Raw genomic sequence first — 25,124 nt, 5'->3', positions numbered from 1 at the left:
CACTGCAAATATCCCTTAATGTGGAACTATTAAAGAAATATAATGTATTGTATTCATCACCTGTTTTGCATCTCTTTTAAATGTGTTAGTTTGAATCATGCACATGAGGGGTTTCCAGAGTGACAGTTCCATCAGTTTCAAACTCTTTGTTGTCATAGTGAAACATTTTGTATGAGTTTTGACATTTTACTTACTATGAGGAAGATACAAATATCCAGACAAGCTTTCTGAGGACCTACAGAGTAGAGAGCACAAATGTTTTCCAAAAAAATGAGTACACCAGGACAAGCTTCCAGCGCATTAAACCCTCTCAGGAGTCAGGTGGAGAAAAGGATGCATGGCATGGCATCTGCAGTCCTAACTGAAATGCGTGTGAAGAGGGAACTTTGTGACCTGGAAATACAAGTGGGTAAAGTCAAGATTGACGCTCATAAGGTCATCCTCTGTAGCTGCAGCTCGTACTTTCGGTGAGTACTTCATCTCAGAAGAGCAAAGGCTGTAAAATCATACACTTTAAGCAAGTCTGTGAAAAGATAAAACCCTCAAAATGCTCACACTATTTGTATTACATCTAAAAATCAAAAGGCAACAAAAAGGCAAAACACAAAATGATTTGATTAAAACATTAAATAAAGACACAAGCAGTATAAACATCAAATTAGTACACTAGGTACAATAAAAAGTAGCACCATAAAGTGAACATATAAAAGTGTTGAAGAAGCAGCCACTACTGTAAATAGTACACCTTTGTACACTGTATGCATCTTATCATGTTCATAATTTTATTTTTGTTCTCTATATTACTGATTATTCAATTTAGTACCATGTAAAACTCAAACTGAAAACCGTTTTTAAAGAGGAACCTGTCATATTGTCATGAATGATCTGGTGTTTTGTTGTATTAATTTGCATCTTGCATTGTTTTCTCTTTATTTTTGTTGAATGTTGTGTTATAATGTACCGACCTATAGTTGTGTTTTTGTTATGTATTATCTTGTGTATTTGTTGTTGAGTTTTATCTGGCTTAAAGGCCCATGGGACCAGCATTGCAAATCAGCCTAAGCTATAAATCCTGAGGTGTGGGCCATTGATTTGTGCTCCGTTAAGAAATAAACAATCAAATAAAATGCATTACCTTGCACTTTTTACTGCTTTTTGCACTTAGATGCTAAACTGCATTTTGTTGTCTCAGTACTACATTGAAAAAACTGAAACATTGACTTTAGTCAAGTTGAACCTAATATTTTTTATTTAAACTTAATATTATTGCTTTTAACTAACCTTCTACAGTTATGTGATATCTGTTGACATCATACATTTAATTCAAGTCAACGTTTGAGTTTTCTCAGTGTAGTATGTGATAACAATACATTTGAAACTAATGTCAGAGAGTCCATTTTTTCCTGAACTCTCATCTTTTATGTCCCTGTTTTTAATGAGCAGATGTGTTTTGCTTTGTTTTGCTTCAACAAAGCAGTGTCTACTTGTCACACTGATTGCACATGGTAAAGAAACTGTGATTACTCCACAAAAATATTTTATTTAGAATGATTTAGATGCCTGTGGGGCTAAATCAATTCGCTCTTTCAGAAGATAGAAACAAGATGAGAAAAAGATGTAAGAAAGAAAAGACAAAGTAAGCAGTGCCTCCAGATTTATTTTGCTGCTGACAAGCATTGCCACTACCACTCATCGTACGGTGCGCGTACAGCTGATCATCATGAGCTGATGATTTGTCTTAAAAATTATTTGTCATAATTTAGCCATGAAAAATAATTCATTTTCATTAAGCTGATAGTCATCCAAAGGGACTTACACTAAGTGCACTCAACCACGAGTATACACACTCCGAATAGAAATAATCCTGAGACTACATTAGCTTCAGATAGGCCATACCCTATTAAAGTGCTACATATAGAAATGGCAACTTTCATAAGACTTTATTGGCCAAGTTGCAGTTGAAGCGCATGGGTTGATGATCAATAATCAACTCCAGATAAGTCATTTATCTATGAAGAGCAGATCTTTCCAAAGATTTTTCCAAAAGGTCTACTTATTATGAGACTGTTATGTATTTTCCTTTCTAAAACCCTGATCCCCTGATCCCCTGATCCCACAGCGCTCTCCTTACCGGACCCTGGGCATCCATCAAAAAGCAGAAGTACACCATCCCCGGGGTGTCGTCTGAGATGATGAGCCTCATCATCAACTATGCCTACACCAACTCTGCTCCTGTGACGGAGGATAACGTGGTGGAGCTTTTGGAAGCTGCAGACCAGCTCTTGGTGACGGGGTTGGTTCAGAGCTGCTGGTTCTTCCTGGAGGACCAGCTGTCCCCGAGGAACTGCATTGGCATCTGGAAGCTGATGAGTGTCTACTACATGCCGGAGCAGAGTAAAAAAGTCTTCCTCTACATCCTGCACAGCTTTAAGGAGATAGTTTCTGTCTCCCAGGAGCTTGTGAATCTCTCTATTCAGCAGCTGACCACCATTATTGAGAGCGACCACCTCAACGTGAGCGAGGAGTACACGGTGTTTGAGGCGATCCTCAGCTGGATTAACTACCAGCCAGACCAGAGAAAAGGTCACATCTCTGAGCTGCTGTCCAAGGTAACTAAACAATCATCTAGATGTATTCAGATTGATACAGCAAGGGTTTAATTTCTTCAAAACCAATTGGGTTTAATTTTTACAAAAACAGCCCACAATTTGGTAAAGGAAAAAAACAAAACAAGGCATTTATTAGAAGCTCCATTATTCCTGCACTCTATTATTTATTTATTTGTTTATTTATTTATTCATCCATTTATTTATTTAATGTTTAAATGTTTTTATTACTTCATTCTTTTATTCTTCTCTGTTTGTTTTTCCCCTTAAAACACTCTTGCACCCTCGCTTATACACACACTAATTCGATCAACATAATGCATTAAATACATTTGAATATGCATTTAAAACAATAAAAACAAATATTAATATTAATAAACTTAATATTATAATAAGAAATACAAAGAATGTTCATTCTCTCTAAATAGTTTGCTTCAAAAATATAATACATAATATAATAAAAGATAAAAAAAAGTATTCAATTATAAAATAAAGAAAACTCCATAACCATTTATTTTTGTAAAAAAAAGGTTACACTCAAATGTTCTTGTACTCATTATACGTTTCTAAGTGTTGTTCTCTTATGTGTCCAGGTGCGGCTAGGCTTGATGAACGTGTATTACCTCCAAAATGTGATGGAAAACGATGTGGTGAAGAAGAGCTTCAAATGTTTTCCCATCCTCGATGAGGCACTGAAAGTGTCTCTGAATTTTAGTAGTAGATACTCAAAATCCATCTACAAAAACCTGCTGAGTCGACCCCGCCTGCCCTCCACCATCTTACTGGTCACCGGAGGCGAAGGAGACGGTGTGCACGCCACCGACCTCGAGGCGTACGATGCCCGCGCTGACTGCTGGGTCACTGTCAGTGCTGGTCAGATCCGTCGTGCTTACCACGGTGCTGCAGTCCTCAACAACGTTGTGTACTTAATCGGAGGCATCCACACTGAGCTTTACCTGAATACTGTGCAAAAGTTTGACCTTGTGACTCGCACGTGGCACCAGGTGGCCCCCTTGAACTTCTGCCGCGGCTACGTCTGTGTTGTTGTGCATAATGAGTGCATTTACGCCATTGGAGGCTACAATGGAGTGACTTGCTTTAACACTGTCGAGTGCTACAGGCCTGAGAATGACCGCTGGATCATGGTGGCACAGATGCACTCAAGGAGGAGTGGGGCCGGTGCCACCACTCTAAATGGCAAGGTGGGTGAAGCAGAAACTAGCAATGACCTTGCAAGGTACATTGTCAATTAATCCTGATAATCAGAATTAATTTGCACATTGTTTTCACTTCATTATTAAGTCTGAAGTAATGTCCATGCTAGCCAAATTATTTATGTTATAAACGTGGGTTGAAATGTGTAGATGTGCCCTGATTAGTATGTAGAGATTGATGTAGGAAACTGCGGGAGTCGTTGAATGCTTGTTTAGTTCAATACACTCAAAAGTTGTTGCTGCAAAAAAGTAGCCTTACTTGGTCTAGTATGACCAGCCGTTAACAAGTTGACTTATGTAAACAGAATTCAGATAGATATTGCTTTATAAAGTCAGTTTGTTGAAACTGTCTGGATACTTGGAGAGTGCAGATCTCCCAGAAGGGCCTCACATCTTTATAAAAGTGAAGAAATATTATTTTGTGTTTTGGTTCCAACCCCAAATTGAGTGGGTTCTTCCTTAGTGCATGCCCCACCCTTTCAACAAGTTTGACCAAAATCAGGCACAGTAGTTTTTTAAAACCCTGATAAACAAACACTCAACCAAACAGTTTTTTCTACAAAGACCATACCATATACCATCAAAATAGAAGTAAACATTCTGCATGCAGTGGCTTAATGGTCTTTACTGACCATAGCAATGAAACATGTTTTTTACTTACACGTTCATTTTGACTGTAATTGTAGTGGAATACATATTAAATGTAACATTCTCAAGCCTGTCTGCAGGTGTATGTTTGCGGGGGTTATAACGGGTATCGAAGCCTCTCCACAGCTGAATGCTACAACCCAGATTTCAACCAGTGGACCCTGATCTCTGCCATGAGGACCAGCCGCAGTGGCCTGGGGGTCGCTGCCTACAGAAACCGCATCTATGCAGTAAGTGTGAGGCAGTAATATGCTTTGATTGTTGGAGTGGCACTGTTAGAGATGTGCAAACATTTACCAAAGATTATTTTTGAATACACATTTTTGGTGTGGTTGAATTGGTTGGACCAGTAGAACATCGAGTGGTCATAAATCCACTTCTTATTAATGTAAATGTACCATTGAAGGGTAGCACTTTGAATGTGAAGTTTTATGAGATGAGTGGCACCAAAGGCTCAATGTGCATGTACTATTACGGAGTGTCACAGAGAAACTGATGCCATGTAAGGCAAAAAATGTGACATTTTGAATATTACATTTTTTATAAATAATCATCAGTTATGTTGGTTTATTGACTGACTTTACTAAAAGGCAGCCTTTAATTGAGGAAAAGACAAACACTTACCATATAATATCCAAAATTAAAGATGCCATTAAGTCCCATATCACAATATTGATATACGTTGCATTACTTGTCAGTCCTATGAGCTCCACCAAACACTATCATCACAATATTGATATCATGGATTTTTGTTCAAAACATATTGTGATATTTGACATTTTTCATATTCCCAGCCCTACCTTTTAGTAAGGGTTTGAATGAAAGACTTGATCATGTACTGGAGACATTTACTGAATGAAATTATCTAAACACTGACCATTCCACACTCTCTCTTCAAGGTTGGTGGAACAATGAACGTGGAATTCTCCCTGCACACTGTTGAGGCCTACAACCCTGAAACCAACAGTTGGAACTTCACACCATCTATGCTTTATCCCCGCAGCTACTTTGACATTGAGGTGGTGGACGACCAGCTCTTTTTGGTGGGAGGACACAGTGGCTCCTCCACTATGTTGGATGTGAACCGCTATGACGACGAAGCCGGTATGTGGTATTACGTCTCTCTTGTGGAGACGCCCCGCAGCGGCCTGAGCTGCTGTGTTCTGCAAGGACTTAACAGCATGGCGGAGGACTTGTTCCCTCGTGGTCCTCTGACGCTCCCCAACTTGGAGGAAACTCCAGGAGCATCCTTCTGAACCTCAGCCATCACATTTAACAAAAATAAAAAAAAGTTATCTGCATTACAGTGTTGTTCATTTGTACATTAGATTTATTATTTGTATTATACCTATATTTATAATCAGAATCATGTACTACAATATATAACAACAATAATTATATAAATACATGTATATTAAAATACATTTGATAGTGTAGTAATATTGAGGCTGAAAATCAAACCAGACCAGTTTGATCAACATTTTATTCACAGATTGGACCCAGAGTCAGTGGCGTAACTATCGACCGGGGCCCCGAGCCGGCAAGGGACCCATGCAAAAAATATATATATATATAATATATATTTTTTGGGGCCCCAATGGCATTGATCGGTTCACGCAGTCTTCAAAGTAACCAAGCAACCTAAATTAATTTGTAATTTGTCTGTCCAATGACCTTGCTCCCTTTCATGTCATGTGATACCTTGCGTGACGAGAGAACCGTTTAATCAACCTGTACTGTACTGTAGCTAGCAGCAGCAAGTTCGGCAGCATTATAAAAAATGTAATAGCTTGCATTTATAATGTACAGCAAACCAAAGCACAAGAGCGGCGCTCAAAAGAGAAAGGACAAGAGAGAACAAGGAGATGTAACAGCTAAACTGACAAAATTAGACCGTTTTTTTTGTCATACATCGTCCTCGAAATCAAGCGCTAACGTTAGCAATGTTGACGTGCAGCGGCAGCCGGAGCCGGAGGCTAACGATAGCTCACCACCATCATTGCCATCTAGCTCCACAAGTGAAGCTGTATCCGTCGCCGTGGCTGTGCAACCTTCTTCTCCAGCCAGCCAGGAGGAGAGGCTGGATTTGGCTGTGCCCGGCGGTGGTCCAACAGTTCCCCCAAGGGCCCCAACCGATAGGGGACTCTATGGCGCTATTGAGACCCCCCGACGCCAAGATCAAAAGCTATATTATAGCAACCGGTCTATGTAGGCCTACCGGCCCATTCCCCAGAGACAAACATCAAGGAAACAGGTTTAATCCTCTTCTTAGTTCGCTGTGCCGTTGTCAGGCTGTGGTGGTCTGAGGCCAGGGCAGGCTGTTGTTGATAGCCTATACATGTGGCGCTTCTGAGTGGTTGTGTATGTCCGTGTGTGTGTGAGCGCATCAGCGTGCGCTTTTGTTTGGGGCAGGGGGGGGGGGGGCCCCAAAACAATATTTGCACCGGGGCCAATCACAACCTTGTTACGCCCCTGCCCAGAGTGCATAATTTTTCTTCCAAATCAAATAATGTTAGCAATTGGTTGTGTTGTATATAGCTAATTCAAGCTTTTTAAAACATTTTTATAAAAAAAAAGGCTAATAGGCTAGGGTTAAATTAGGCAAATTTGTTTTGATTGACTCATCATTCCATGACCTCATAATTGTGTTGTTTTTTGTGCTTTTTTCCCTATTATCCTTTAAAGGTGGGGTAGGTAAGTTTGAGAAACCGGCTCGAGATACACTTTTTGTTATATTCCATGGAATGCTCTTAACATCCCGATAGCAATGAATATCTTAAGTGCTTTGACAAAAAATCCATAAAAAAATGTCATCTGTGGAAGCCGTAGTACTGTAAAAAGCACGACCAATCATTTTAGCCGGCCCGGCTAAAATAACTGGATGGCCTACCTGCCTGTCAGCCTTCCATCTGTGCACAAACGTATCTCGTGCCCTCATTGGTCATGTGCACGTTCGTGTGTGTTGGAGGAGGGGCTCTATAAGGAAGTGGCAGATTTTCTCCGGTTGTGTATTTTCAAATTCTAGCGATCTCGAGCCGGTTTCTCAAACGGTTTTTTGTCAAAGCACTTAAGATATTCATTGCTATCGGGATGTTAAGAGCATTCCATGGAATATAACAAAAAGTGTATCTCGAGCCGGTTTCTCAAACTTACCTACCCCACCTTTAAGTGTGAACATGTGTAGTTAATAAAAAGTAAATAACTCTGCTTGACATGTATAATAGCAAGTAATACAATCCCACAAAAAAGGTTTGAGGAAAAAAAGGCTTTAGTAACTTTAAAAGCTTAAATAACCAAATGGTGTAGAAAAAATTATGACAAAATAAGCAACCGCCGCCATTGTGGCTCTTAGTTGTACTCGGTTATAGTAAAAGGGCGATCCTGGTCAGAGCCAAAATGACGCCTTTTCCCCTTTAAACAAGATACCAATCAAAATCGTGGAATCTTTTCGTATCCAATCAAAACCATCCAGAGGGCGGGGCTTGAGAAACGGGGTTGAGCTGTTTTGGGGTGTTGTAAATTCGTGCAGCCAAGAAATCTTGAGTGGGAGTTGTCGGAACTGATTTCTTGTGTCTTTTGTATCGTGTTCTGCACCGATTACTACCGCGCCAGCCGCAGCCATGCCCGGGATAGAGAAGCTTCCGATAGAGGAGACGTTGGAGGACAGCCCGCAGGTAACGGCTCTCTTCTCTGGAGGCTTTCAGCTAGCATGCTAACGGCTAGGCTAACTGTCTTTGTAGCTCAGTGTTTGCCAACAAAACCAGCAAAGAGATGCCAAGTTCGGGCAGAAAGCTAACTGCTAACGGCCCCGCTGACAGAGCTGTCAGGCGGATACACTGCAGATGTGCTTCGGGACCAGACCCGGGCGGCTACACCGATCAGCTGGTGGTGGTTTCCGTAAAGATGTCAACACGTAATTTCGCTTTACATTAAGATTACTCGTAGGATTCATAAGTAGCAGGCGGCTACTTCCTTAGCATCTTTGCTCGCTTTTCCCTTCATTGCGTTGATAGTAACTGCTTAGCTAATATAAAGCAGCTGTGTCATCCTGATGCTTTATGTTATTAAAGTCACAAGGTGCATAAAGCTATAGCTGCTTTAATTTGGGTTAAACAGCCCAAATCATGCTGTTGTGTACTGCAGAAAATACAGAGCAAACACCTGCTGTGACATCACTAGTGGGGGTGTGTCCAGATTCTGATCCACCTGAAAGGTTTGATCAGTAAATACAGATTAATATATTATATGCTAAAACATTACACTTAATCACATCTCACCACTATCTCTCTTGATAATTACGTTAACTCAATTTTAATTAACTTGTATGTATACATCTGTTCATCACATCTCAACCAGATTAAGAGATACAAAGTACATTTGAAAATTAAATTAAAAACTTTGTTTGGGTTGTTGGATGTGTTTCTTGTTATCGCCGTGTAAGGAATTTGTTTATTTTTTCATGATTTTTGTGTTTGTGAACACTTTGTAACCCTGTTTTAAAGGGTTCTATATAACTGAATAATATATATAAATATTTATATTATTAAGGTAGTTCTCTTCTCTTGCTTAAGTAAACACAATCTTTCCATCTTTAAGTTTAAAAATCTCTTGCCGTACTTACTATTTCTAACAGTACGTAAACAGTAACAGTAATTATATTACTTGAGCAAATGTAATTGGTTACATTCTACCATAGGAAACCTTTTTAAATTATTACAAACATCACCTTTGCTATTATAAATTGACAATGACAGATGAGTGTGCTGGCAAGCTAAAACTGCATTTGAGACACACCCTGGAAGTGTTACTGTGCTGTATGCAGGTCATCGGTGTTGATTTACATAGATATGTGTGGGTTTGGTTATTTTGGCAGATACACAAAGGATCATTTGAGACCATAACAGGTGAATTCTTATGGCTTGGTCAAATGATTAGCATTAACTTTATTTTCATCAGTTTTATTTTGTGTTTCGTATGTAGACGCGGTCCCTGCTGGGAGTGTTTGAGGAGGACACTGCAGCGATGTCCAACTACTGCAGTCAGCTCTACCAGGCCATGCAGAGGATTTATGATGCACAGGTACATACACGCACACGCACACGCACACACACACTGGTCTGATTCACAGGTGTACTGCCACTGGCTTTGCAGGTACAGACAGAACCTACAGGAGCGTTGATAGAGCAGCTGATGGGAAAGTGTGTCTCCAGCTATGACTCTGTCCTGTTTTCTCTTTCAGAACGAGCTCAGTGCTGCCACACACCTGACCTCTAGACTGCTGAAAGAGTACGACAAACAGGTAGGCCACGCCACCAGCCAAAGACCCTATGAAAAATAGACACCTGTCCTATGACACTAGACTTTGTTATTGTTTTGACAACCTTTTCCCTAGAGACAACTTCAGGCCAACATTTAACCATCACTTGTTCTGTGACGAGAAATCTCCAGTTTCCTCTGATGTGCGTTGCATGCTGGTTTGCTTCAGCAGGGACGCATTTCTCCTCACTGAAATCAATCTAATCCATTCCTCCATGTTGTTGCTGTCGTCTGCAGCGTTTTCCTCTAGGGGGCGATGACGAGGTGATGAGCTCCACCCTGCAGCAGTTTGCAAAAGTCATCGATGAGGTGAGAAAATACAAACTCACCAGCTGCCACACTGGGAGATTTAACTGACCAGGATGTGACAATTTCCATTCTGTCTTTCTCTTTCTCTCTGTAGTTGAGTTCCTGTCATGCTGTCTTGTCCACCCAGCTTGCAGATGCCATGATGTTTCCCATCACTCAGTTTAAAGAGAGAGACCTGAAGGGTAGGAAACGCGTGCAGTACCTCAGAGAGAGACCACTGTTTTTAGCATATTTGTCACATTAGAAACTGGACTTTTTGCCCCAAAGACAATTGTTTTTTCTTTTTCCTATGACCTGTAATGCAATTTATCAATCTAGATGTTTTTGTTGTTGTTAGGTTCCGAGTGTTGGAGGTATTGAGTGTAGAGATAGCCACCTTATCTTGATATTTGATAGAACTGACTGGCAGAAAAGCAACAAAAAACATTTTAACACTCCAAACCTCACCCGTCAATAAGTAAGCAAGTGCCTCTCGTCCATGAGTAGATGTACAATTCCTTCTGCGCGGTAACACGGAGGGTGGGTGTAGTTAGGTAGAAAGAAAAAAAGTACCTACTTGCAACTCCCCACAACAGGGTCTGTGAATTGTTTTCAGATTTTAGGTCATGCTTTTTGGTAAGAGACATAGTAGCTGTTTAGTTTCCAATCAATCTTTTTTGCACTTTGACATAGACAAGCTGAGTTAGCAGTAGAGTTACATCTATTGCCATTATATAAGCAAAAAAGCAAACATCTCTAACCCTCAGCAACTCACAACAAACCAATCAAGATAAATGACGATACAGGTAAGAGGAAAAAGATTTAGTTTGCCTTTTAAAGTTTTTCCTCACTAATCTGGGAACACACTTTTTGTATAAGCCTGGTTTTGTGCGCTGTTGGCATTCTCTTGTTTAAAAAGTGAAAAGTCTTTTGCAAAATGACTTTTTCCCAAACAATTGGAAGCACCGTGAGGTCTAAGATATACAGTTTTCCTTCAGTGGTGCTTATGATTTTCTTTTTGTCTCTCCAGAGATCCTCACTCTGAAGGAAGTCTTCCAAATATCCAGTGATGGTAAGTTAGAAATACTTCTACACCAAGCTACAGTTAATATTCAGTATATTAAAAAAAAAATAACCATCCTAAACCCCACATAACTCTTAGCTACTCTTGCAACACTCCTGCTGATTTTCAGTCAAATTATTATCTTAATGAATATCGGTCTAAAAACAGAAAAGAAAATATCAGTAAGTCCTTTAAAGGTGGAGTAAGTAAGTTTGAGAAACCGGCTCGAGATACACTTTTTGTTATATTCCATGGAATGCTCTTAACATCCCGATAGCAATGAATATCTTAAGTGCTTTGACAAAAAATCCATAAAAACATTTCATCTGTGGAAGCCGTAGTACTGTAAAAAGCACGACCAATCATTTTAGCCGGCCCGGCTAAAATAACTGGATGGCCTACCTGCCTGTCAGCCTTCCATCTGTGCACAAACTTATCTTGTGCCCTCATTGGTCATGTGCGCGTTCGTGTGTGTTGGAGGAGGGGCTCTGTGAGGAAGTGGCAGATATTTTCCGGCTGTGTATTTTCAAATTCTAGTGCACTCGAGCTGGTTTCTCCAAAATTACCTACCCCACCTTTAAGCTGTGATGCGCATATTTAAAACATGTATATACACGATGTCTGCTTGCAGATCAGTAAGTAAGTCAATAAGGTAGATTAGGAACCAATTATTATTTTTTGTTCATTATTAAAAAAATAACGTCTGGCTAATATTTTCTGTTTCTTTCTGACCAGTGGACATTTTAATGCAATTTATTTGTAGTTATTATTTCTCGATAACTACGGAGGCTAAGAATTTGTAAATTGCCTATTTTGTGTTTAAAGGTCCCATGTCATGGCCATTTCTACTGATCATAATTCCATTGTTGAGGTCTACTAGAATAGATTTATACTGTGCAATGTTCCAAACTCACATTGGTTTCTCATACAGCATCTCTGTATCGTATGTGTATTCACTCTCTGTCCTAAACGGCTTGTTGGAGCTCCTGCCCCCCCCTCCCTGTGAGCCCAGTGTGCTCTGATTGGTCGGGACGTTGAGAGGCTCGTTGCTGCTCGCAGCTGCTGTGAGCTGCTGCGAGGAGCGGACAGGCTTCCGTGTCGGCGATACAGCGAGAACAAGCGAAACTCATCCTGAGCACACACAAACACTCACAGCCGAAGTAAAAACAATAAGTGTGGCTTAATATTGAGTAAGAAAAAGGTTTATAACGCTGTGAGCATGGGTCTGCGGTGAGCATTTCTCCGCGATCCCAACTTAGCAGCCCGAAAAACGTTTACCCATTGAAACAGTCGTGGTAGATACCTTGTTTGTTTTAAACATCATAAATACACAAACAACAATGAATACTTACAGGTTGTGTACCCGAATCTCCCGCTGGTCCAAACAAAGTAGGAACAGCATCGTTCTTCAGTGCCCTACGCTGTACATATCCGGCATGAATCGCTTTGTTTCGTGAAAGGCTGGCAGAGGGTGTGGCCTCTGGGTATCCCCACGTCAGAGTACCCAGGAAGTAAACAATGGAAAATGAGAAATCTCCAACGAGGCGTTTTGGGGAGGTCTTTTCTGTGTTAGAGTTTTACTCGCTACAGGGTGGACTTTGAGGGTTTGTGACTCTGCAGACCGTTTACATGCATAAAAACCTTCATAACACACAAGGGGACGGGTAATAACCGGAGAAGCATGACATGGGACCTTTAATATAATCTGAAAAACCTACAAAATCTTACATAGACATATCTTAATTTCACAATTTACTTAAAACAACATTGTTCTTGAACATATTTTATTTGTCTATGTGGAGGGCAATTTATTTTGATTTGAATGAAGACACAGCCGCTATCTCTGCCATCACAATAACAAAGTAACACGTACTCTAAAAGAACTCGATGGGCACATGATCTCTCTGTCAGTATGACTCTTCTGGCTCCACACATTCTCCACATTTAGCTACGCTTAAAGGAACATTCATCTTGTTTTTGATTGTAACTGACAAATGATCTAAATCTTAAATGTACTTACTGGTTAATGTGAAAAGATAAAGATGTGTACCACTTAAAGGTCTTCCCTTCCTGTTTGTGTCTGCAGATCATGATGTAGCCATGAACAGATTCAGCCGTCTGTCCAAGAAGAGAGACAACGACAAGGTAAGCAACCCTCCTCACATCACGTTCATCAGTCACTAATTGAATATTCAAATAAGCAATATTCGTATAGATATGACTTTATTTTATAATTGACTCAGAAGTTCACTCAAAAGATAGTAAATACAAATAAAACTGACTCTTTGAGTTTATATAGATCGTTGTCCTGAGTTTATACGTTTTTAATTTCTAGAGGATATTCCTTCCTTTTCCTTTCAATAAAAAAAGCTCAATTTAAACTTAGGTAAAAAACCCATTCAATTGCAGAGACACATTTTGCAATAGAAAAAAAAGAAAAGATTCTTACATATTATATATATATATATATATATATACATATATTTTCATTTCTGTAAAACTCAACTTGCAGATCTTAAAGAAACCATTGCCCAAGTGTCTTTTGTTCAAGAGTTGACTGGGGATGCAGTTGCAAGGATGTAAAAACTCTCTTCTATATTTGCTGCGAGGGTTAAGTTCCTGCAGGTAGATTTTATTTTCTATAAAGTAACTAAACCAGCAGCTGCCTCACAAAAAGGGCATATATTGAAATTGCATAATAGGACTATATTGATCTGAAGTATAGGATACAATCTCTCATAAAAACCTTGATACTGGTTTTAGAAGAAAGTCCTGTGTGTTTCAGCTGCGGGCGGAGGCCGTGGAGGACGTCTACACCTCCCGCAAGAAACAGCACCAGACCATGATGCACTACTTCTGCTCGCTCAACACGCTGCAGTACAAGAAGAAGACAGCGCTGCTGGAGCCGCTGCTGGGATACATGCAGGCACAGGTACACACACACACCACACACACACACACACACACACACACACACACACACACACACACACACACACACACACACACACACACACACACACACACACACACACACACACACACACACACACACACACTCTGTGTCGCACATTGAAAATAAACAAAACATCCCGATGTTCTTTAATAATGTCGTAATACTGTAGCAAATAAATACGGTAAGCAGGTGATTTGAATTACTCCACCTTAAGAACCGGTGACGTACACACACACCACACGCCCACAATTACCAGCATTAACAGAGGGACCCAAACCTATTCCTTGGTCCTACAACACACACAGTGAAAATGTTTGATTGAGCAAAACAAAACTCATGATCATCACATGATACATCGCTTGATCAAAACACAACAAATGAATGATGCGTTCCACATACACTGTGTGTGTTTGGATATATATCCAAACAAAGGTTGGCAGCTCTGAGGCAACATTTTTGGTCTTTGTTCCAAAATGAGGCTGAAGTGTTAAAATGAACCAGCTAAGTGTCAAATTGATGTTGTTCAGATGTTTTAAGAGCTGTTAACAAACCTGCCGATTTATCTTTGACTGTTTTTTTCCCCCGGTCCAGATCAGTTTCTTTAAGCTGGGTTCAGAAAATCTCACCCAGCAGTGGGAAGACTTCCTGGGAACAATAGGAACCAGCGTCCAGAAGTAAGAAACTTGCAGGATTCTTGCTGTTCTGAATAAGAAGCTTAGTGGTTGATGCACTTGTTGTAAGTCGCTTTGTATAAAAGCATCGGCTAAATGAAATGTACTGATAAGATGTTAAAAATAAGTGTGAACATGTGACTTAATTGTATGTGTGTGTGTGTTTGCAGTGTGCGTCGGGAGATGGAGACGGAGGTCGGGCAGATGCATGAGACGATCCTGGAGATGGAGCGATCATGTGACCCTCTGTACGTACCATGTGACCCTGACCCCGCCCACTCACCTGTCTGCAGGAACCTGACCAGGAAACAGGGCTACCTGCACATCCGCAAGTAGGACACATGCATATATATATATCATTTTCTTTTTATTACATTTTCTGATCAAAGCTCCTCTGTGAATAATTATAATCTGATCTTTGAAATCATTTTCATTTCATACGTTTTTATTTACAGAAAATGTAAATAGTCCTTGTGGAAACATTTCATGAAACACAAAACTGCTAATTTTTTACAATTTATTTTCTGTCTTTTGTCAATAAGTTCAATCAGTGTTAACAACATCCGGACATCTTTTTTTCAAGGTCTTGTTATTGGTATTTAAAGTCATATAAAATGCAATAAATCATAGATACAGTGGGATAGACACCATACACCCCTACGCCCCAAGCTTTGGCTCCAACAGAGACCCATTACTACAATAGTTATATTGTACGATTTACAAATAAAAAATAATCAATTATTTAAACAGTAACATTTAAACGTAAATAAAATCAATATGACAAAAAATGTGAGACAGAAAAATAAATAAACAATAATAATGTTAATAACTGTATCAAAAGTAAGAGAAAATAAAATAAAAATAAAGAAGTACACTATTTATAATATGATGTCAGTTGTACAACATGATATCAAGTGCGTCCAGTAGTTCTGTATAAGTGGGAAATTGTTGCCGAATATAATAATAATAATGTTGTATAAGGTTTTTGAATCCCAATAGAAATGAGGTTTTTACACATTTAATTTAAACACGTGTCTATACACATTATTGGTGTGGCTTTGAGGGAATTATTTTAGCATTTATTTTCTCAGTTGCATTTACTGTAAATATTTAGATGTAATGATAAAGGTTCAAGAGTCTGTACATATTTAATTTGGTTACCATGAAAGTGCTTGACACTCTTAAAAAGCTGTACGATCCCTGTGTTGTGCTATCCTTTTGTTCTATTGAATCACTTATACTTCACTGGTTTTCATAAAGTGTTTGACCTGTTTCGTTCCTCTGTCATGTTTGCGTAGTGTGCTTTTGTGGCAATGTGGAGCTAAAAGAAATGACTAATTTGTAGTTTGTGTTTTAAACCAGCTCTTCTCTGTGTGTCTCTCAGTAAGACGGGGCTGGTGTCGTCGTCCTGGGAGCGTCAGTACTTCTTCACGCAGGGCGGTAACCTGATGCAGCAGGGCCGCGGCGAGGTGGCGGGGGGGCTCGTCACCGACCTGGACAACTGCTCCGTCATGGCGGTGGACTGCGACGACCGCCGCTTCTGCTTCCAGGTCACTTCCTTTGATGGCAAGAAGTGAGAGGGCTCCCTTTTCTTACATTTCTCCAGCATGAATAAATGCCACTGTATTCAACTGATTTCTCCGTTCTGTCAGGGTGGTGACGCTGCAGTCGGAGAGCAGGAGGGACTGCGATGAGGTAAAACGTTTTTCTGTCATGTGACCTGTTCTGTGTTGACTGTTTTTTGTACTCACTTCGTCTCCCTGCTGCTTCCTCCTGCAGTGGATCTCCACCATCAACAACATCTCCAAAAGGATCTACCTGAGTGAGAACGCAGAGGTCTGTGTGTCCCTCATTTACTCTCATTTACCTAGTCACAGATCATGGTGGAGACTTTGGCAGCTAGTACCAAAATATAAATTCACATTTATAGATGGATTGATCATTTGTTCATTTTTATTAGATGTACAACTTTTTATTATTTTATTTAGTTGTATGGACTGTGACAAAATAATTACTTAAAATATAATTACATAGAAAATGAAAATAACATAAAATATATGTTCCTGATGCTTGATGCTGACTGTTCTTTCTTCCCATTGGCAGGAGCTTGCGGCCAGAGTGAACCAATCAGCTCTTGAAGCTGTGACGCCGTCGCCGTCCTTCCAGCAGAGGCACGAGAGCATGAGACCCAGCAGGTGTGTGTGTGTGTGTGTGTCTGACATGATGTAGAAAGGCCCCCAGTGTCGACACATATCCCTACAAAAACTACAATGTTTGATCAACAACCTCAGAACCTGTTCGCTTCCAGATATAGAGTGCAGCACAAATTAGTGCTAAAACTTGGAGTTAGTTTTTTGTTAGCATTTTCCTTTATCAGGTCTCAAAGTCAATGATTTTTTTTAATCTGTTTTTGGTTAAACGCCTCAAATAATGTCTGTTGTTAATTAGGGATGGGAACGATTAATCGAATATTCGAAATTATTCAGGTATTCGAATATGAGTTATGAATATTTTTATTATTATTATTTGTATTTTTTTTTTTTTGGGAGGGGTGCCTAAGTTGATTACATATTACCAAATTGAATAATTCAATGTATACGACAGTGCCATAGCTAAATGTGTTAGGTGACGTCTAAAGGTGTGTTTTGCTCCGCTCACCGGTCCCTCACAGCGGGCAGAGCTGCAGGTGCTGATCTCTCTCTCTCTCGCGTCCGGTACTTCACTCGCGTTTATGTCCAAATCCATCAGATCTAGCTAGTTCTAGCTAATGATATGGCTGCTGCCCCTCCCTACACGCAGATCACGCAGACTCAAACCTCATCTTATGCCCAAATGCGCCGCAAATGCGCTCCGCAGCCGTTGCGAGGTTCCGGCGCTAACAGTTCATGAGCGTGCTCCCCCGCCCCGTCAACACTCGCGACACATGAGTGGCCAGCCTAAACAACAATAAGCGCTGCTTGGCAACCGTGTGTGGCGGCAAAGTACATAGACATTTTGACAGGAGAGATTTAGTTTTGCCGGTATTCAACATATTTTACCAGTCATAGTCCGGTAATTATTTACACTCTAAGAAGAGTCCTACACAACAGACATGGCGTCAAAAAGGAGTAATGTGTGGAAATATTCCGACCAGGTTAGTGAGTGCAGTGTAGAGTGCAAACTATGCCAAATTAAACTTATATATATACATACTATACCTTGCTATACCCGCAACCTCCGTTCCAGCTGAGAGGGTCTTCTCTACAGCTGGCCTGATTGTGAATCGCCTCCGCACATGAAAGCTGTAGGCCTATAGCTGTCAAACTGTGATCACCAGTTCAATACATTTGACAAATTCGACTTGGTTTCTATACTTATTTATATTTATATGTATTTATTTATTTCCAAAAGTTATTGAAACATTTTTTTTCAAAAAGAATTTTTAGAATTTTTTTTTTGACCCAATTTCTTTTTTATAGGATATGTACATTTCGGTTAACCGTTTTTTGGGGGGTCGAATATTCGAATATACATTTGCTTTCAAATTCCCATCCCTATTGTTAATACACTTTTACCAATACAAATGTTTCTATGACATAAAATACATTTGTCCTAAAAACGGCGGTTGCTAAGAACTGTCTAAATGAGACTGCTCATCATCATTACACCAAGCATGACCCACCTTTAGCTAAGCGGTGGTGATATGAAGTCATGCAACCTTGCTGTAGTTAGTTTATCACCTAAGGTGATAACATTTAACCTTCCAAAATCATAAAGTAGTGTGGTAGGACCTCTGGACCTCCACCAATAACTTCATTAATCTCTCTTGGTCATTATTCCAGTAAAGGGCGTGCGGGCCGAGCTAGCAGCATCAGCTCTGTCGGCTCCGAGCTGTCGCCGGCCCTCTCTGTGCTCTCATTGGACGCCCTGGTCGCCCCGGAAACACCAATCCAGTTTGACATCATATCCCCCGTCACCGAGGAGAACTCAGGACAGAGCAAGACGGCAGCACAGTCCGGCAGGTATGGGACATCGACTCGTAAATTCTGCTCAGCACCAGATCGATCAAAAAAAGGGTTGTGTTTGATTTTGTGTGTTTGTCCACAGGAGGAGTAACCCGTTTGGAGAGTCAGGTGACAGCACTTCAGAGGACAGTGAAGGTAACATCGGTCTATACTTCATACTATTCAAATAAAAAAAAAAATTTCCTCTATTTTGTATCTATTGGTAAATTTTTAAGCAAGTTAGAGAGTGTTGTCTTCTCTGCTATACTTGTGAGACAAACTTTGATTGGCTCACTACTGCCCCTTGTGGACCAGAGACAAAGAACATCTAATTTAACTAAGATTTGTGGTTGAAGAGGGTTTTATTCCCTTGTAGGCCTCAAAGGGCACCATTGGCCATTCTCGGTAATAATCTTGGTCTAAAGTGAAAGGTATTTGTTGTAACACAATGTTTTAGTTTTATAAAACAAATGCTTCAGATAAGAACAACTTGGTTATTTAAGTACATGTTTGTCTGGTTAACTTTGGATAAAAGCAGCTCACTTCCTTGAGTTTTTTTCAGTGAAATTGATTGGTGTGTGATGGAAGTCTTATTGTCTGCTGTCCAGACTCGATCCTCCACCAGCTCTTCATCGTTCGCTTCCTGGGCTCCATGGAGGTGAAGACCCCCGAGTCAGTGGACATCATCTCAGAGACCATGAGGCAGATCCTGGCAGCGAGAGCCATCCACAACATCTTCAGGATGACCGAGTCCCACCTGCTGGTCACCTGCGACTGCCTCAAGTAGGACTGAGCTCTAGTGTTTTCAGTCTAAGGAGCCCCCTCTAGAGGCTGCAGGGTTCATTACAGCCACAATATGCCTACTCCAAAATGTTGATATTTTTACAAAAAAGGGAATTACTTTTTCCCTTTACTCCGAAAATGGTGTTAAAGGTCCCATGTCATGGCCATTTCTACTGATCATAATTCCATTGTTGAGGTCTACTAGAATAGATTTACATTGTTCAATGTTCCAAACTCACATTGGTTTCTCATACAGCATCTCTGTATTCACTCTCTGTCCTAAACGGCTTGTTGGAGCTCCTGCCCCCCCCCTCCCTATGAGCCCACTGTGCTCTGATGTGTGTTTATGTGTTACAATGGCGTTAGCAACCAGAAAAGGACACCAGTAATGACAAACAGATGAGAATGCTGCGTGGGGTCTGGGTGCCGTGTTGGCGGGACGTTGCGGGGCTCGCTGCTGCGAGGAGCGGACAGTGTGAGCTGGATTACTGGTGTCGTTTCCTGGTTGCTGCGTGGGGTCTGCGAGACACGGCGAAACTCAGCCTGAACTCAGCCTGAACTCAGCCTGAGCACACACACGTGAGTGTGTGGCAAACTGTGAGTGGAGATCCACGCAGCTGCGGCTGAGAAAAGATAAGGCTGAGTGAGTGTGTGTGTGTGTGTGTGTGTGTGAGGAGCTCCACGGATTGGTCCATTTGGACCAATTGGTCCATGTGGTCGTCGTTACGTCACTTGATACCAGGAAGAAAAAATGAAATTTCCAACGAGGCGTTCTGGGGCAGCATAGACAGGTCTTTTCTGTGTCAGAGTTTTACTCACTACAGGGTGTGCTTTGAGGGTTTGTGACTCTGCAGACCGTTTACATGCAGAAAAACCTTCATAACACACAAGGGGATGGTTAATAACCGGAGAAGCATGACATGGGACCTTTAAATAAAAAAAGATTGGGAATGAATAATCATGTCGCAACACCCATTCACACAAGAACTACATTCGGTGTTGTTCATAAAAAGAAAGAAATAGCCACCATATTTTTATTGTAACATATTTCAGTTCATCATCTAACAAATATATATTTTACGAAAATGATTGTGGTGGAACTCAAAATGTGCGATCAAAATAAAAAATAAAATAATTTAATTAAAAGATTACTAAATGAATAGATCTGTTTATTTAATGTTTAAAACAAAAACATATAAACTGCGTCTGCACTGAGTGGACTTTTCTCTCTGTGAACCGTTTATGCTTTTGCTAATGTTTCCATCAAAATGTTTTATTTTCCTGAATACCAACATTTAGAAGTGCTAATGATAATGGAAGCATGACTTCCTGAAGAGAGGATATGAATGTGTCTCATTTCTTACTTAGAAACACTTTTTCTGTGCAGTAACATGTGTTTGTTTTTTGTTTCAGACTCATTGATCCTCAGACGCAAGTCACTCGACTCAGGGTGAGAGGATCTCTGTTCAGATAGGTTTAGGTTACAACATTGTTATTTCCAATGATTTGTACTCATTTGTCCTCCTCCTCTCTCCTGCTGCAGTTCCCTCTCTGCACGGTGCTCCAGTGTTCATCCCATCAGGACAACAAGAGGCTGTTTGGTCTGGTCCTGCTGCCTGCAGGCGAGCCGGGGGACAGCCGAGCCGTCTGCTACATCTTCGAGTCCAACAACGACGGAGAGAAGGTCGTCCGCTGTCCGTCTATCCATCTGTTATTGTCCAACACTGTGTCTGTCTGACGCGCTTTCTTCTTCACTTCTTTCAGATCTGCGACAGCGTTGGCTTGGCAAAACAGATAGCCTTCCACTCTGAGATGGTGAGACTGATTTTCAAACTTCAATACACTGAAGATAATCTATCTCACTACACTGTGATGCTGCTGTCTTCAGGTGGTGTTGTGGAGGGGAATAATATTCGCTGTGTTTGTTGTTCAGGACCGTAAGGCCGTGGAGAAGAGGAAGGAGACCGACAAGGCCAAAGAGAAACAGCAGGAGGAGCTCAGCAAACAGAAGCAGATCGAGAAGGTGACCTGTAGCCTAAACTGAAAAGTTATTCTGGATAGGAAAACCCGTGAGATCACCTTTTCTGCGCAGACATAGATATACCCTATACATTTGACATGAAATTATTCTGTTGGTTATTTTCTAAATAAATCAGATAATTGTTTGGTATGGAAAATCCTATGGGAATCTACTATAATGTAAGCTTGAACTTTTTTATGTAATTTCACAAAAGTGTTAGATATTTAATTTGTGGATATGATTTTATAAACACAAACACAAATCACACTTTTATCGTTTTGTTGACTTTTCTCCATTTTGGAAACTGAAGGAAAAAAGCTTTAGTCTTCTGAAATGCTTTCCTCTGCTCTGATATCCGTTCAAAAGAAATCTAACATTTTAACACAATATTATAAAGTATACTATATTTATGTTTCATTTATATGTGGCCTCTGCAGGTTATTTCACAAATGAACTAACCATCATTTAATCTGCAGATTGTTTCATAGACAGATCTAATAATTGTTTCTATGGAAGATGAAGATATGAATAATGTAAGCTCGGTGATTGCATTGTATTTTCACAACACTATCGTCATGATCTCTAACCTGAGAGCTGTGTTTGTTGTCCTGCAGGATCTGGAGGAGCAGAGCCGTTTGATCGCCGCCTCGAGTCGCCCCGGCAACCCACCCGCCGCTGACGAGCAGTTCCTCGTGCTCAGCAACAGCCAATCAGAGGACAGCGACGCCGGAGAGGAGGGGAAGAAGAAGGGGGAGTCTGAAGCCTAACGAGAGCTAACGGAGCGTTTTAAGCTGACTCCCAGGTGGTAATATCGAAGCAACAGCTCAGGAATCAGAGGAGGGGAACACCACCCGCCCTCCCACGCTGCCTGGGAGTGCAAAACAAGCGCTCCCTCTCTGCTGGACTAAACTAAACGCACCCTCACACTACAAGATGTGGAGGGGAAACGTCTCGTCACAGACTTATGTGTTTTATTCTTCTGTGTGTAAAATAACGCAGCTTTTTATACTGGCTTCACTTTCCAGAAAAAAACGCAAATATAGATTTAACCTGCCAGGTTCTGATTTTTATTTTATTTTAAAGAAAGGGCTAACGGCTAAGACAAAGGGGTTTGGGATCTGTGAGAGAGAAAAGCCAGATATCCAAGGTTTCTCTGAGGACATTGAATACCTCAGTGGTGAAATAGTGTGGGAGGAAGTCTTATTTTGTCCTTCCTGTTTGTTTTGAAGCATCCTTCCAAGCTTATTTTTCTCCTTTCTTAAAGAGAAACACATTCAGAGGTCTACATCATCATCCATTCAGCATCGATGTGTTGGTTTTATTGCAGAATTGGCCTGAATTTGGTGGAAAATACACGAATACAAAACAAAAATCTTGGTTAAAGTTGCGTCTCGAAGATTTCATATTAACATATCAATGTGGTTTTGTCGATATATATAACCTTTTTTTTTTTTTGTATTCATCCCGGTTGGAAGTCCCTGGGTAAATGATAATTAAAATGATTCCGTTGAAAGGATTATTAACAATTGTTACAGTTCAGTCTGTATTTAAAGTCAAACATACACACAAACTGGCATTCATAAGTTAATTATAGGATAAATACCAACACTTTCAGGCCAGTTTGTGCCTGATGTTTGAGTTCATTGATCGTGAAATCATCATATCAGGTCTCTGTATGGAAACACAGATCATGCTTGCAGTTATTTTTGCAATTGTATGGACTTTATCCATAGTGAACGTTTTTGGCCAAAACCCCTTTTTTATTTAGGAGAAAATAAGAAAAAAAGCACTTTTTAACAGGCTTCAGTGTCAATATTAACTGTTATGTTTCACAATTCCTCCTTTTCAGTGTTTCAGGTTTGGTTTGTGGTTAATCTAGAAAACTAACTATATCATTAGTCATGTTTTTATCTCATGCTGTTTTTATGGGATGTGCATCAGCATGTTGGACTGGAGTCTGGAGGCACAGGAGACTGCAAAGGAAATCTGATATTCAACACTTTATATGAAGGTTTTGACTCCAGAAGTACCCTATCTGCCTCTAACCAAATGACTAGTTGCATGACGGTAGTGCTGATGAATAATGACCATATCACAGGAGAGCCGCAGATGCCTCGCTCTTCTTTCTTTCTCCTAAAGATGGATCTGGGAACTGAAAGCACACGTTTTTATTTGTTTGTCTTCTGATAAGCTGGTACATTTGACCCATTCAGAAACTTTGAAGGAAATCTAACATTTAAACACAAACTTTCTGCTAATTCCTGAGCTGAGTCAGTTTCTCCTGACGTCACATTATTTATCTGTGCTTTTACAAAATGTTTGTGTCATTTGTTTGGGGCCTTTCCTGTTTTTCACAGGGTGTTTTTCATGAATCTGTCTTTTTATCCAGAATGATTGAGCGATATGTTGTATGTATCAGCATTTAGGAAGAATAAATGCAGGGTTGTTAAAGTTAGAGGTCACCGCCTCCTGTGGGGAGCCTAAGTAAACTGATGATTATTTTATTTTATTTGAGTTATTTTTCTTTTGGGCAGAGTGTTTTGTTGCTATTACCTGGTGAAGAACTCGAGCTGAAGTGGAGCTGCATTTACTTTGCTGACGCGGGAAAACACGATGATGTTAAACTGTAAATATGTTTTAGTGAAAATTGTTCCGTGTAATGAACAATAAAATAAAAAAAAAAGGCTTTTCAGTGACAAATAAAAGCACTAACTCCACCCGCCTGTGTCATCTGATGAGGTTTTTCACATCAAACCAACCTTTGGGTTTTATTTATTACTTAATGTATCTCATGGGATTGGGAGAATGTAGTTACATAATATTTAAAATTAAAACTATTCCTTTCAAAGGATTACTATACAGTCTGTATTTAAAATCAAACAAACACACAATCTGTCATAAGACCAACTTTATTATAGAAAAAATACATCACCATTTAAAAATATACAAGAATACATTATCAATAAGATTTACTAACATAACATGTGGAAAATAGAAAAGGGCTTCCTGAGCTGATTATCCAAGTAGCAACAATATAACACGTCAACGCCTTCCTTGGAAAATGATAAAGTATGCAGGACAATATTTTATAATACACACATCTTAATTTCACATATCCACATTTGTATATAATACTACAGTATACACAGTATGTATCCTACTTAAGAGCATTTCATTTAACATTGTTCAATCTTATTCAATTTGTATGTATATATTTTTGGAATTGCTGTCTTTTACTTGCACTATCATGTATCATGCACTATTGAATTGCACTTTTTTTTTTGTTGCTTTATTGGTTTTTACGTCCGAAATGTATTTTCATTGCCACAAACTATGAGTTAACTTTTGTGATAGAAAAAACAACGTTTAAATCATAAATCTGAGTTGATTGAACATGCACAGATAATAACCTCCATTGTAGTGTGAAAGCAGATTGAGATATTGAAATTGAAAATGTGCACTGCTTTTAAAGGGCCATATTCTGTCATCTTCAGGTTCATATCAGTATTTAGTGTCTCTCCTGGGACATGTCTCCATGCTTTAATGTTCAACAAGCATTACTTTACATTACTACTG

The 25,124-nt window shown here is 40.0% G+C and overlaps 2 protein-coding genes across 2 annotated transcripts; both read left to right on the top strand.

Annotated features, from left to right (window-relative positions):
* The first annotated feature begins 273 nt into the window (after window positions 1–273).
* LOC117497872 (kelch-like protein 10) lies at window positions 274–5,724 on the top strand. The gene is made up of 5 exons (XM_034149902.1): window positions 274–467; window positions 2,120–2,609; window positions 3,200–3,808; window positions 4,549–4,698; window positions 5,368–5,724. The coding sequence occupies exons 1-5, from the start codon at window positions 334–336 to the stop codon at window positions 5,722–5,724; spliced, it is 1,740 nt and encodes a 579-aa protein (XP_034005793.1). The 5' UTR covers window positions 274–333.
* Window positions 5,725–7,973: 2,249 nt separating this feature from the next.
* Window positions 7,974–24,265, top strand: appl1 (adaptor protein, phosphotyrosine interaction, PH domain and leucine zipper containing 1). Its single transcript, XM_034149939.1, has 22 exons — window positions 7,974–8,142; window positions 9,449–9,547; window positions 9,708–9,767; window positions 10,022–10,093; window positions 10,188–10,275; window positions 11,103–11,144; window positions 13,222–13,280; window positions 13,921–14,067; window positions 14,683–14,765; window positions 14,933–15,094; window positions 16,147–16,335; window positions 16,415–16,457; window positions 16,542–16,598; window positions 16,866–16,957; window positions 18,584–18,763; window positions 18,849–18,901; window positions 19,354–19,528; window positions 20,942–20,978; window positions 21,072–21,212; window positions 21,293–21,343; window positions 21,462–21,551; window positions 22,163–24,265. The coding sequence occupies exons 1-22, from the start codon at window positions 8,089–8,091 to the stop codon at window positions 22,313–22,315; spliced, it is 2,127 nt and encodes a 708-aa protein (XP_034005830.1). The 5' UTR covers window positions 7,974–8,088; the 3' UTR covers window positions 22,316–24,265.
* Window positions 24,266–25,124: the final 859 nt, after the last annotated feature.

Source organism: Trematomus bernacchii, unplaced genomic scaffold, assembly GCF_902827165.1.
Source record: "Trematomus bernacchii unplaced genomic scaffold, fTreBer1.1, whole genome shotgun sequence".
NCBI classification, from domain to species: Eukaryota; Metazoa; Chordata; class Actinopteri; order Perciformes; family Nototheniidae; genus Trematomus; species Trematomus bernacchii.
Note: the sequence above shows the minus strand (reverse complement) of the source record. Positions and strands in the feature narration are given on the sequence as shown.

Coding starts and splice junctions, on each gene's coding strand:
- appl1 (XM_034149939.1), top strand. CDS start 8,089: ATGCCCGGGATAGAGAAGCTTCCGATAGAGGAGACGTTGGAGGACAGC. Junction 11,145..13,221: donor CTTCCAAATATCCAGTGATG/GTAAGTTAGAAA, acceptor TTGTGTCTGCAG/ATCATGATGTAGCCATGAAC. Junction 21,213..21,292: donor CCAACAACGACGGAGAGAAG/GTCGTCCGCTGT, acceptor CACTTCTTTCAG/ATCTGCGACAGCGTTGGCTT.
- LOC117497872 (XM_034149902.1), top strand. CDS start 334: ATGCATGGCATGGCATCTGCAGTCCTAACTGAAATGCGTGTGAAGAGG. Junction 3,809..4,548: donor CCACCACTCTAAATGGCAAG/GTGGGTGAAGCA, acceptor GCCTGTCTGCAG/GTGTATGTTTGCGGGGGTTA. Junction 4,699..5,367: donor ACAGAAACCGCATCTATGCA/GTAAGTGTGAGG, acceptor TCTCTCTTCAAG/GTTGGTGGAACAATGAACGT.